The 13,026-nt window shown below is 41.9% G+C and overlaps 1 protein-coding gene across 1 annotated transcript in view; it reads right to left on the bottom strand.

Annotated features, from left to right (window-relative positions):
- Positions 1 to 3,661: 3,661 nt before the first annotated feature.
- The window catches only part of SLC33A1 (solute carrier family 33 (acetyl-CoA transporter), member 1), a gene marked incomplete at its 5' end in the record, with an annotated part of 9,890 nt that continues 525 nt past the window's right edge, over positions 3,662 to 13,026 (bottom strand). Inside the window, 6 exons of the mRNA XM_010283770.1 lie at positions 3,662 to 4,018; positions 5,861 to 6,076; positions 6,939 to 7,056; positions 8,015 to 8,199; positions 8,865 to 9,055; positions 12,702 to 12,993. Coding sequence (XP_010282072.1) covers positions 3,851 to 4,018; positions 5,861 to 6,076; positions 6,939 to 7,056; positions 8,015 to 8,199; positions 8,865 to 9,055; positions 12,702 to 12,993 — 1,170 coding nt within the window. The remainder of the gene's footprint in view (positions 4,019 to 5,860; positions 6,077 to 6,938; positions 7,057 to 8,014; positions 8,200 to 8,864; positions 9,056 to 12,701; positions 12,994 to 13,026) is intronic.

Raw genomic sequence — 13,026 nt, 5'->3', positions numbered from 1 at the left:
CGTCTCTTGGCGTGGAAAGGCGGCTGGAGACGGGCTCCGCTCTTCGGACGTGCCGAGAGCCCCGCGCCACCACACAGGTCCCTGCTGCTCCTCGGGGCGCCATCTTGAGAGCAGAACCAACCGTGGCCCAGTCCTGTTACTCATCACTGCTGTTTATTCTCCCTTAGTTCAAAGCTCACACGTATTTGCAATTCATTACCAAAGGGCTCAAGCCAACCGTCTCCCTCAGCTGAATCAAATGCCCATCTGTGCAATGCACCTATGCGGTCTTTAAAGAAATACATGCACGGTAAGAAATTACCTAAAACTGCATTTATGTTCACATCGGTCTTCTATTTCAACGCAGTTCTAGGCTCCTATGTGAACAGGCAGTACCTGAGATGGTATCGGTAACAGTCACAACTCAAGGTTTCAGGTAAAGCACAAGTTTAGTTGGCATTTTATAATCGAAGGCAGCAAAAACCATACTTGAATCAAAATATTTTATCTAAGGTTCAAACTAAAACAATTCTTAAAGTAGTGTCTATGAGGTAAGTTGGACAAGTAAATATTACCCCTGGAATTTTTTTCAAAGAAAGTGGTATAGTAGTTAGTTTTACTTTATTTACTAAGTGTGAAACTCAGTTGCCCCATTCCCCGCTGTGGGGAGATGCTCTGCTTTCCCACCGTGGACTCCACAGTGCTTAGTGACAGAACTCTTCCCCATTTTATCAGATCAAAACCCACCTGAACACCGTCTCATATCAGCCAGGTTAAAACTGTGTTTATCATCACTTGAAACTACATTGCGAGCACCCAGAAGACAGTGAAGTAAAACAGCTTTCCAGAAAACGAAGGACTGTTGACAATTGGCACTGGCAGATTCTTCGGCATCCGTATAAAAACAACAAAACATGGAGTTGGCATTTCCAAGTAAGACCTGTCAGTCGTGGTGGTGGATAGGGCCACCAAAGGTCCCAGGACGCAGGACTAGCACGTTCCATCCTCAGCCGTTCCCTCACGGGGCCGCGGGAGGCAGGGCGCAGCGGCGGCAGGCGCGCGCGGTCCCATTTTACGCAGCTTGCCAGGCCTTAAACTTTGCCTTGCACACCCTCGTTCTGGGGACTGGAATTACAGAATTGAATCTGGGAGCACCAGTATTTGCCTCTTAAGGATTTGGGGAAGCAACAACAAATGACACTCGTGAGCGCAGGCACCGATGGCTTTTCTGCACGGTAAGTCCCTGCAAAGACACAGCTGAGTGTGACGGGTGCTGGAGGGGAGAGCTGCCCTGCACCTCGCCTCCCCGTGCCCTGCTGCACCCACCCTTCACTCCACGCTCTCCCCTGGGACCTGCCTCACTTCACAATGATGCTGCTCAGGAATTTAAACCAGGACAAACCCTACAGACTCTCAGGAAAGGGACTGGGTTGCTTCTTTCTTCTTGCCTTTTTAAAAAGTTTTATTTTTTTATGTTAAAGATGTTTAAGTCTACAATAATTCTAATCTTAAAAAAAAAACCCAAATAAATTATTTCACTTTAAAATAGGGTTGGGAGAAAAAAAGATCGAAAATTTACTGGTTTATTTTGGCAACCTGCTTATCAGCTGGTACAGCAGCAACACTTCTGACTTGTGTTACAGAGCAGCAACACTGACAGAGTGAAAAACCTTATCCATCAATTCTGTCTCCAGTTTGAAAGAACAGACATTTAATTTAGGTCACGTTTCATATATATCTGTTACTACTGATTTGGAGCTTATGTTTAATTTTTGTGTTGCTGAGTTTATCTAATGTACCAGTTAAGCAATTCTCAACCCATGTATATTAATAACAAGTTTCACTGGCACCTTCAGAAATAGTGAAACAAAATTGCAAAGTAAAAGCCAACTCTAAACCACCTATGACTTTAGTTTCCCACATTCTGTAGTTGAGCAGTTTTTCCTCAAAGTCAAAAAAGTTTAAAAAAATTCTCTAGGAATGGACAAAATGTGATTAAAGTAGGTGGCCCATTGTTCCAGTAAAGACATGGAACTGCAGTGCCTCATGCATAGCTAATCCAGTGGAGATGATCTGGCTAGGACTGAAAGATGCATCCACCTTTGACTACAAATCCCCAATATATTCTTGCGTTCTTTGTGCTTATGCAGAGGTGAAGTTGGAAGACTTTTTGTTTGGGATTAAAAACAATGTGATTTTATTTAGTTTGACTGATTTTCCTGTACTTCAAACAAATTGCGAGGATGTGCTGTTGCTGGAGCACAGATCACAGCCGGGGGAGACCTACAGCTCGGGATTTGGCTTTCTACCACCGACCATCAAGGGTGTTGCTCTGAGAAGGGAGAGGGGAAGAGAGAGCAGGATGGGCTTCAGTGCCCAAAGAAGTAGTCGGTCGCACTGTCCTCTTCGGGCCACCTTCTTACTCCTTATGTCATGTAGACACTTTGTACACACCCACCCGTCCCCTCCAGTCAGACAAAAGTTGGTATTCATTTACTTTTTTCCTGAAATGTACAGTAACAAGAGCCACAACCCCCTCGGGAGTTTGGAACACCAAGCTGAGGATACAATACTCCCAATATTGACAAGGCAAGAAACACAGAACGGAAAAGGAAATCATGTACCTTTCAAAGGTATTTTTAATAGTTTTCTTTTTTAATGATGTACCATATACATCCAACAATATCCGAGTGTCCTCTCTCACGGCGTACAGTACGCTTGCTGTACGTCACTAAGGCACTCAGGAGGGAAGTAATTTTGATAAATGCAATGGGAATGTTTCCACTACACAGCATAGTAATAAATTTCTGTAGCAGCTCCACCACAGGATTTAGCTTGTTTGATTTGTGTGTCAGCAAGTTGTACACAACTTGCTGGAAATTTGGCAAGCTTGTCATCACCAAATCACTTTCAAAGGCACCAATCATCTTTTCTTACCCCTAAGCTGGGAACAGTCACATTTTTTTCACTGATTTTGAGTTTGAATGTTTGAAGTTTAGTGACATAGACATAGAGGAACCAACACTATCAACTCATTCCCTCTAATCCCCGCCTTCCGAAGGACAGGCTTCAAAAGGACAGGGCAGGCAGGCTTTGTGTGCTAGCTGCTACACTACCCAGTTTACATCTTCAGGACTCAAGGCTGAGAGTATTGTGCGTTACTCCTAGGTCCTACCTTACAGCAATTTTTTGTCAAGAGTCTCTTGAATGTAAATCAAAATGCTTTGAAACAGCAGAAATAAATTAAACAAATGTAATTTGTTTATAAAAATATTTTCTTATAAATCTTTAAAGCTTATAAAAGCCAGAAAATACATTTAAAAGAATCTCTGAAACATTTCATCCTTTGAGGTGTGGTTACAGTTCAGAAAGTGAGAAGAAACAAAGCCCACAGACACTTTACATTTATCTTCCCACAAGGAATGCCATAGTACAACACGCTTAACCTACGAGTCAAAATGCCTTTGACATCCTTCCCTGGGTCAACTCCCCATGTCAGATCACTTCTGTTCAAAAATAAAGAGTTGGAACTTAGCTGACAATGCTGCTGCTTAGACGGACATGGCACAATTAGCTTTTCCATCATTACTCTATGGAAATTGGGAGGTTGGTTATACCAGCAGCCGTGACTCTGAAGCTAGAGCTCGGGGATGTGTATGTAGTGCCATTTGTTCGTAACGACTTCCTGAACTTACACTTCCATACCGGGGGGGCGAGTGGTATCACATACAAACATACCACTGTCTCAGCCACCCTTTTTTTCAGTGATGTGGCATTTAAAAATACCTATATTCCTGTTTATTGATTATGGGATATGTCTTTGTAATAAAACTAAAATGACCTTGCTAGTCCATCCAAGATTTAAACTGCATCAGTTGGTCCTCTTGCACTTCCAGGAAGACTGTCCTTCGTCCTGCAGCTTTTTAAGTTTTGGCCCAAGTAGGAACCACCAGCCAAATCCCAGAATGACACAGATGACGGACTCCACGTAGTAACCGTCCAAGGTAGTAACACAGGAACCACCAGCTTTTGTGCAGAGCTGAAACACAGAAGCAGAAGTTGATGCATTAAGTATTCTTCAGGAGAGACAGACGGACTCCACGTAGTAACCGTCCAAGGTAGTAACACAGGAACCACCAGCTTTTGTGCAGAGCTGAAACGCAGAAGTTGATGCATTAAGTATTCTTCGGGAGAGACAGAAACACAGACTTTTAGAAAGTAGGTGTTAGAAATCCATTGTTTTTTACTTGCTCTTGGTTATGACTCAATATATTTGTTTACTCTTCCTTCTTTCTTATGCAGTTAATAAGAAAGGCTTTTGAGTTTACCATTGGTAGGAAAAGTAACAAAACTGTTCTAAAACATTTGGGAAATGGACCATTTTGGCCCAAAGGGCTAACTCTAGAAAACAGAAACTGTCCACCTGTCTCATGCTGGACTGGAGGTGCAACCACCGTTCTTAAGGCCCTGAATAAAGTTGGTGGGGTTATTCTGGGGGTTTGGTTGGTTGATTGTTTTTTTCCTAACCATCCAAACAGCTTCTTCAGAAATTACACCCTTGCATCTCACCACACTGAATCTGCAAATGGACAGTACAAAATGCTGCATATTTCTGGGAAAAGCATGCCCAGGGTGTTTTTTAATTGCAGAACTGGAAGACAAAATTCCATCATTTAAAGGGTAATTGTATAGCACACGATCGTTTCTGCTATTGTTTAGCTTTCAATGTCGCTATAATCCCAAGATAAATCAGTCCTCTGAGTTGAGGTTCTGCCAGCATTTTCACTATTCTGAGCCACGTCAAGATCAGATTAGGAATAAGAAGGGAGTGGTGGTGAAACATTACCAGCTGGGAGGATGTGGAAAAAGATCAGAGCAGTGAGGTGAAGAAAGATCAGAGCAATGAGGTGAAGGAGGAAGGACTTAAGTTCAGTAGACACCCAGGCACAGGTAACCTAGTTAGTGCCAAGCCAATGAGGGACAGACAGAAAAAGCACACGCTGCAGAAGCAGTTTCCCCTCTGCAACCAGTGAAAACTGCAACTCCAGTTCAAATATGTCATGTTTGACTCCTGAAACTCTTTGTTTATTTAGAGAACCTCCACATCCCAAAGACTCCTGGCATTCAAAAGTGAAATAAATCTGTCATGAGTAACGGTAAAAGAAAAAACGAACAAAAAACCCCAAAACATTTCCAAACAGTCGTGTTAAAATTTCTCATTTGCTCATGGGGCGGTGAATTTTAAACCTTGCTTTGCAGGCAGTTTTGCATCCTGTTGTTTGATCTGTGGACAGTAGCACAGCCTGTTCTTTGTTCTCTTCCACAGGGCTCCTCAGAACCGGGAAGTCAGCCAGTCACACTACGCAGTTTCACGGGGAAAGTGAAGATCAAAGACAGAGAGCAAAGTAACATCACGGGAGAAGGTATCAAGGTTTCCAGATAGGAAGCCTCCAGAACAACAGAAGGAACAAAAACCTACCACAAAGCTTAAAGAACTTGGGGGACAGAGAGCCTGCCAAGAACAGGGTGCCTTACTACACAACTATGAACTTAGCAAGGTTTACTCTCAAAAAATGTAACTACAGCCTCCTTACACCGCAGAGAACGTGGCACCAACCTAGTGCTTCTACCACCAGCTTTTCATCCCAGTCCAGAAAGAAATGGACAACTACTCTACAACTGCAAATCTTTGGTAAAGATGTTAGTTTATTAAGATAACAACAGGCTTAATTTTATAAGAGAGGAAAATAAGCTCAATTAGTTGGAAATTTTAAACATAAGCTATGCACTATGAAGGTTTTCAAAAGCGAAAAAAATACTAAGAGAAGCCATTTAATTAATAAATAATTGAACAGAGACCTTCACAGCCTCCAAAACTTACTTCTGCAGCAACTGCAGTTCCACAGGTCTGTTCCTGGCCCCCTGCCCACTCTTTCACGGTGAGCGGGTCCACAAGCCAGAGTGCAACGGTAGAAGGCCAGTTTCCTCCCAGATTCGACACAGTATTTAGGAGCGTCATGTAGGTTCCTCCGATCAGCGGATCGCTGACTTTGGCGTTGAAAGCCATTATTGCAACATACATGCTATACAGCGTGATCTATAGAAGAGGGAAGAAAACCCACAGGACGGTAAGGTCTCCCCAGTTACAGACAACAACAACTAGAAACCCTAGCATAAAAACTGTTCTAAGAGATTACTTGAACTTAGCAACGTTGACGGAAAAATAATCACAACAGGTTAAAAATTGCACAAGAGCAAAATTACTTCTGCAGTCTGTGTCACTGCTGATACCAAGAAGTAGCCTTGCCACTTGTCTCAAGTCATGCTGAAAGGGACCCAGCCTCACGTGCATTGGAATGACTCGGGTTATCAAACTGAAGTACAATAAGGCCAGCTAAAATAGCATATAAAAATAACACTTCTGCATTTAAGATCAACTCTCAAGGCATTGCATACATTTTAGTTCTGATCTAGAGCCTGGTTTGTACCAGCTGTTTGTTTTCCAGGCTTTTGGGTCAGATCCATTATGACGTTCCTCCAAAAAATCAATAAAGTATTTTTTTTCTAGGACCAGGATCATATAACTTTATGGATCTGCACAATAAGCACAATCATCACCATGCCTATGAAACTCAGTCAGAATGCTGGGATTTCTCCAACTCCGCCACGCTTTTGAGCTTCTGGTTTTGGGGAAAAAAAGAAATCTGGGAAACAAAAGCAGATCTGGTCAACTAAAAGTGACTTCACAGAAGAAGTTCGATGGAGCACATGGAAGAGGGAGAAATAATATTGGCAAGAGTGTCAAAAGTAAATATAGCCACACAGCACAACAGGTCAGACTTAGAGGAATTCTGGTGTAACTACAGAGGAAAGCAGGTAACGGCATTTCTAGTCCTCTCACTGACTGACAGGAAACACCCTCCTGTCCCCCTCCCCTTCCCACATACAAGGTACATTACCTGATGCAAAGCATAACTCAACAGTACTACGACATAGTAGTAGACAGGAAATCCTCCTGCATGTTTTACTTTAGGAGTCCACCATACCAAAAAAGCAAATTCCAGACCAAGCAGTAATCTGGAGGAATAAGAAAGATAATTTGCAACTCAGGTAATTCTCCCCATGTGTTTCCTTGATACAAAACAACTATTGAACATTTATACCTACAGAATACACAGAGACAGGTTTAACTATTTAGATATGAACTATTTTAATCTTAGGTAGAATTAGATATTAAATACTTGACAAGCACTGAAACTGTAAACTTTTTATACTTAAACAATTCTCTCTTCCCTATAAACATAATTCACTACCAGACCTCCTATACTAGCTTTCTCCCCTGCTCCTTCACAAAGAAAATTATTTTTTGTAGAAAGCAATGCACAAGATACCTAAACAAATTCAGCTGGAACAATATCTACTTTTTTTTTTGCAAAAACATACATAGTTGCAGAAGAACATGTTAAAGTCACAGCTACCTGTTACAGACATGTTACATGATTTACTGAGTAACAGCATTAGATAATTTGCTGGATTCACTGGTTTTAGAATTCCATAAGCAAACTCCTGTATAAAACACTTCACACAGGAACAAAACGTCACCTTGTCTGTATCAAAAGCATTCACCTCCTTTTACTCTCAGTTACCTCAGTAAAGCATATGTCCAGAAGATGCACCAAATGACTTGTCAATGCGTTCTGCCACTCTCACGTTGGGAAGCACACGTAATTTTACAGATACAGTCCCAGATCTAGTCAGAGCGATTCACAAATAAGGCACTATCGACACTGAAGCAGGACAGTACTGCTCTAATGCTGTTGGATATGCATCTTAAGAACACCGCATGTCCCACGTCCTTCCATGTGTTACTACATGAATCGTCTTCAAGGCACAAGACACAGAAAGTTCAACTTATTATGAGAATCCTGACATAATTCCTTGTATCTGGAAATTTAGGAGTTACACAAGAAATCCTATACTTGATCTCAATATGCAAATTATATGTTTCTGTCAAATAAGATTTGTTTGTTTTTACCGAAAAGGCATAGCTTTGTAAAATGTATTCAGTGGCTGGGGGCCCGCTGTGTATTTGCTGATAATCAGGGGCAATATTATCTGTAAAGGAACCATTGGAACCGCTAGCAGAGCTAAGTGCTCTTTTGGGACGCCCTCTTCCACCAGTTTGAGTCCTGTTACAGCATCTGCTGCTGAAAATCCAACCTGCAATATAAGTTAGACAAAATAAACTGGAGAAAGTAACTGATAGTTTGGCTAGAAATTCAGTTTACTCAGTACTAAGAAAATTGAGAAATGCGATAAAGTACAATTCACTTTGTGTCTCATTTGATTTCCTAATCCATTCTGAAACGTATTCTACACTTGCACATTCTTCTTGTCATCAGTGCCAAAACTATACTGTTTAAGAACATTAAACATAGCAACGATATTCATGCTCGTCCCTTAACTGCTGTCGGTACCCACGATGGCCAACAAGAAGCTGTGGAAACCTAGTGTGTGCGGAGTTGCGGATTCTGGGAATAGCATTCAGGTTAAAAGAAACATTTCCTGTACTTTTAACTGCAGACTACACAAACAGCCTTACTGCTCAAAAATGTGTAAAAACAAATTACTTTAATACTAGTTTCTGATCAAACTTGTCTTTAATGTTTGTGTAAACACTTACAAAAGCTCAAACAAATGTTTTCTATTGTACAACCTTACTTGGCACTATGATATAAGCAATTTTGTTTCAAACTTCATGTGAAGATTTGGAAGTAATGACAACCACTAGCAAAACTAAAAAATAAGTTACACCACAGGGACTCGGCAACCTTTCAGACACTCATATCATCCGCATCTAACAATTCATATATGTATTTACTTACTTTTGCTGTGAGAATCAAGAGACAGAAGGTAAGAACTGCTGGCATCTTGATTATTGAGAATAGCAGCCTGTATGTATCAGTGATGCCTTTTGTTTCTTCTTTTGTTGGTGTTAGTTCCTTGTTTTCCTTTTTCAAAAGGGCAACCAGTGTAGTGGTAATTAAGAAGACAGCTCCCCAGAAAAACAGGAAATCTGGAGGGGAAAAAAAATTAAAATTAAAAATCTTTCTAGCAGCCACCAGCAACACTTCATTAACAATTCACTGAGTATCTAAAATGCATTTATTTTGCAACAATAAACCTAATAATAAAAAACTGAGTGAGAACATCACTAAAAACAAGGAACAAAAGCAAACCACAAACACACAGCTACATATAGTAACTGACACAGCTTTTCCCTGCCCCTCACTCTATAACCACATTTGCTTGAGATCTAAGACAGAAGAAGGGCAGCAATCCGGGTCACTTCCCTGGATCATAGTTACTACAATGAGCATGTTGGAGGAGAAACAGAAGTAAAAATGAAAATGTTGAGGGATTACACATACAAATTACCAAAAGCTGATCAAGGAGGAAAAAAACACATTTAATAGTTACAAGACGGGGAAAAACTTCAAGGAAGAAGTTATTCACAACTCCCCAGTTGATTCACTATGTAGTCGTGTAACTTTTTTGTGCCTCAATTCTATACTCCCTGTATAATATCTATCTAACATCTGAAGGAAACAAAGATTTATACTTATAAGCATAAAGATGTCCTGACAAAAGTTCTTACACAGTTGTCAAGTAGAGAGTCACTCGATTATGTCTGTTTTAAGTGGCTATTATACTTGCTAACTCTTAAGTGCCCTATTTTAAGCAGATACAATGTTTGATAAATTGTGGATTTAAAGGCAGCAATAGTAAAAACGCACCAATTTATCTAAGATAATCCTATCCTCTACCTTTATGAAAGGGGCAAGAAAGAACTCAGTAACATATAGAGGGTAAGACAGATGTAGCCTTTTGCCTTCCTGGTCATAAGCAGCTCCAGAAGCCTCATGGTGACTTGAAAGTAAGCCATGAGGGCTGGTGAAAGGGCAAAGAGTGCAAAGGTTTAGGCAATTATTAGCTGCTTCTTATGCACAGGAAGAGAACAAGCACAACAAGCATGGAAGAACACATGGCAACACTACTTTAGCTATAGCCTAGCATTCTCAGTGTAAGAGAAAAAAAGGCATTTCAAACCATTTTCTGCTGCTTCCACGTCAGTTACTCTTCCCTTTTCTAATGAAAGGGGAGATTATCTCATAACCAATGCCATCAGATTGCTCTCTCCTCTGTTAAAAAAAGGTACCTTGAACATATATTTTTAAGTAAAAGATGAGTTTTGAGGGAGTCTTGCTAATCACAGCTACTGTCTACAAAAGACATACCAGAGTGGTGCTCTAATAATAACACTAAGCATCATCACTGCAGTGAGAGACCTACAGTGCGAGGACAGAACAGAAATAGCTTTGAGCATCATCGCATGAATACTCCCGATCAGGTCATCCCTGTCAGCTGCAATACAGCAATGGCTGGATTTGGAAAAAACAGAAATTACAACAAACCACCCAACAAAAAAGTGGCCACATAGTCCGCTAACAAGCTGCAAGCAAAAGAACTTTAACGTTATAGTTTACACAAGCAATATCTAGCATAAAGTTTCTTGTGCCACCAGTGTTGCCTGTTCCCATCCCTATTTTGTCTCTGCCTCTATACTATTACTAGCAAAATAAACCGTTGTGTTGGGGCAGAGCAAACTTTTGAACAGGGACAGACCAGCCCGGAAAATAACCATCGATGAGGTGTGTGTGGGGGGAACAGGTGTTTCATCACAACAGCTCTACATAATCCTAAATCAACACATCTCTTCCCAGGAAAAAGGGCGCTCCACAGTCACTGGCCCAGGTATGTTTGGGCTGCTCTGAAGGGGCACCTTCTTCCTGCACTTGCTCTTTACCTCTCTTCCCTCACGCTGGGACGGGCATACATGTGACTGCATGGCAAACAACTAATGCTGTTGCTTCTCAACAACTTGAGGTTGGCTTGGGATCATGAAGTGTTGACTTGTGCTTTCCCTAGCGTCAGCACTCAACCTACGACAAAAGCGTTCCAAGATTGAAACTGGCAGAAAACTATTAATCTTTTCAATCCATAAAGTTTTCTTCTGCTTTCGCTGCCCAAACCGGCTCATCACGAGCCCTGTTACAACCAGCACTAAGACCAGAGAGCCACTCTCCTCACTGCAGTGAGCAAGCTCTCCAGCTGCTTCAGGAGAAACGTGGACACAGAAAATTGTGGCATACAGTCACATGAACAAGGGAACAGAAATTTCTTGCGGCCAGATTTACCACCTAAAAAAACATATCCTGCAACTACAGTGTCAGAGCATTTGCTTTTCTTACTCCACCCAGGTTAATACTCCAGGACAAGTTAAACAGGTTGCATTAGTGTTTTTTGGTTTTGGGACAATTTTTTTTTTTTTTAAAGACAGTGCTCTCATAATAGTAACAAATCCATTTACACAAACAGTACTGAGAAAAAACAAGACAGCAAAAAACCTGGAGGTGGAGGTAAGTATAGACAAACCAAGCTCTCTTAACTACATAGTGATTTGCAAGTTGCATCAGCAGTAGAAGATGTCAGTCAGCCGCTGGAGCAAGAGGGAAGAGACACGCCAGCCCTGATGAACTACACAGTAAGGGAAAACAAAGGAAAGCAACAAACCAGCAGGGTTACTCTGAGGACTACGTTATGCTTGCTGACATATGGATCCAACATAGGGTTATCAAGGAAAGAGGAAGACTAGCTAGCAATTGATAGCTGCACAGACAAAAAACTTACAGCAGTTTTGAAAACCGATACCCTGATTTACCAGTAAGACAGGTACAGGATAGAAAGCGAAAATTAACCTTTAAACAACAATGCAACTCAGTTTTGGCATACCTCTTCTCTTACATGATACAGGCAGAGCAATCAATGTAAGAGAGGGAAAAGAAAATAAAACCATGAGAATTTACCCTTCATTGCTAGCCATGGTCACTTTGAGACTGCAACCGGAAGTGGTGCCAGTTTTTCCTGTCCTCCCATAAGCCGAGCTGGCCAAACTCAACCTTGCAACCAAAACACGTGCATTTTAAGCATCTTCTGGGTAACACACCTAACATCAACCACCACCTATAACCTTTCTGAAAAAAACTCCAAACAATCCAAAAACCACCAAACAGAAGACATCCCTACACTAGCAGCTAGTTATGGTTGGATTACCAGATTCCATTTAATTTATTAGAGAAAACAAAATTCCCCCTAATTTACTAAAGTAAGGCTTCTCTTCAGAACTTGGCTACATGGCCAACTCTGAACACTTCTCATTTCTACTTCTGTGAACAATATCATCTTGGAAGAGCCAATTTTTTTTTTCATTTCCCCTTTCCTTCCTCCCATAGTTCTTAAAAGGCCTCCTTAAAAAGAGGCAAAGCTTTTGGTTTGTTTGGGGTTTTTTTAAACAATCACCGCTTCCATGGTCCTTAAACTAGCGGGGAGGAAGTCTCCAAAGTGCTTAGGTCAGCCAAGATAATGACAAAGCAGGTTTCCCACACTCTTAAGCCCAGAGAAGCCTCGAAGTTCAGCGCACATAGCAGTGGACTCTGCCAACCTCCCATGTGCCTTCTCATGGGCAGGGGATGAACCGAACCTGCTCGGTTCACAGCGCCAAACCACCGCTTGCTCTGAACGGAGCTTTTGGTTGAGGCTCAGGGAAGAGGCATCCCCATCCCAGCACTGGCACACACAAGCCAGCAGTACCCAGGCACTACCTGAGAGGGTAACGATCCCTTGGGGCTGGGGCTGGAACCGCAGGTACTTGTTGCAGAAGGAGGTTGACTCAAGGGCCAAGAAGAGGACATTGCCCAGGAAGTAGCCAGCTGTCTGGCCCACAGAGTTGCAGGTGGATGCATAGCCCACATTCTCCCTGGACAACATGGTCAGGGCCCAGCCATCCACCGCAATGTCCTGCGTCGCCGCCAGGAACTCGAAGAGGAAGAAAGTCACCGTGAGGGCCACCACGTCAGGGCCACGGCCCTCCCTGTCGCCCAGCAACACATCCACCTGGGTAGACATGTAGATCATGAAGAGCCCCAG

Source organism: Phaethon lepturus, unplaced genomic scaffold (genome assembly GCF_000687285.1).
Source record: "Phaethon lepturus isolate BGI_N335 unplaced genomic scaffold, ASM68728v1 scaffold30043, whole genome shotgun sequence".
NCBI lineage: Eukaryota > Metazoa > Chordata > Aves > Phaethontiformes > Phaethontidae > Phaethon > Phaethon lepturus.
Note: the sequence above shows the minus strand (reverse complement) of the source record. Positions and strands in the feature narration are given on the sequence as shown.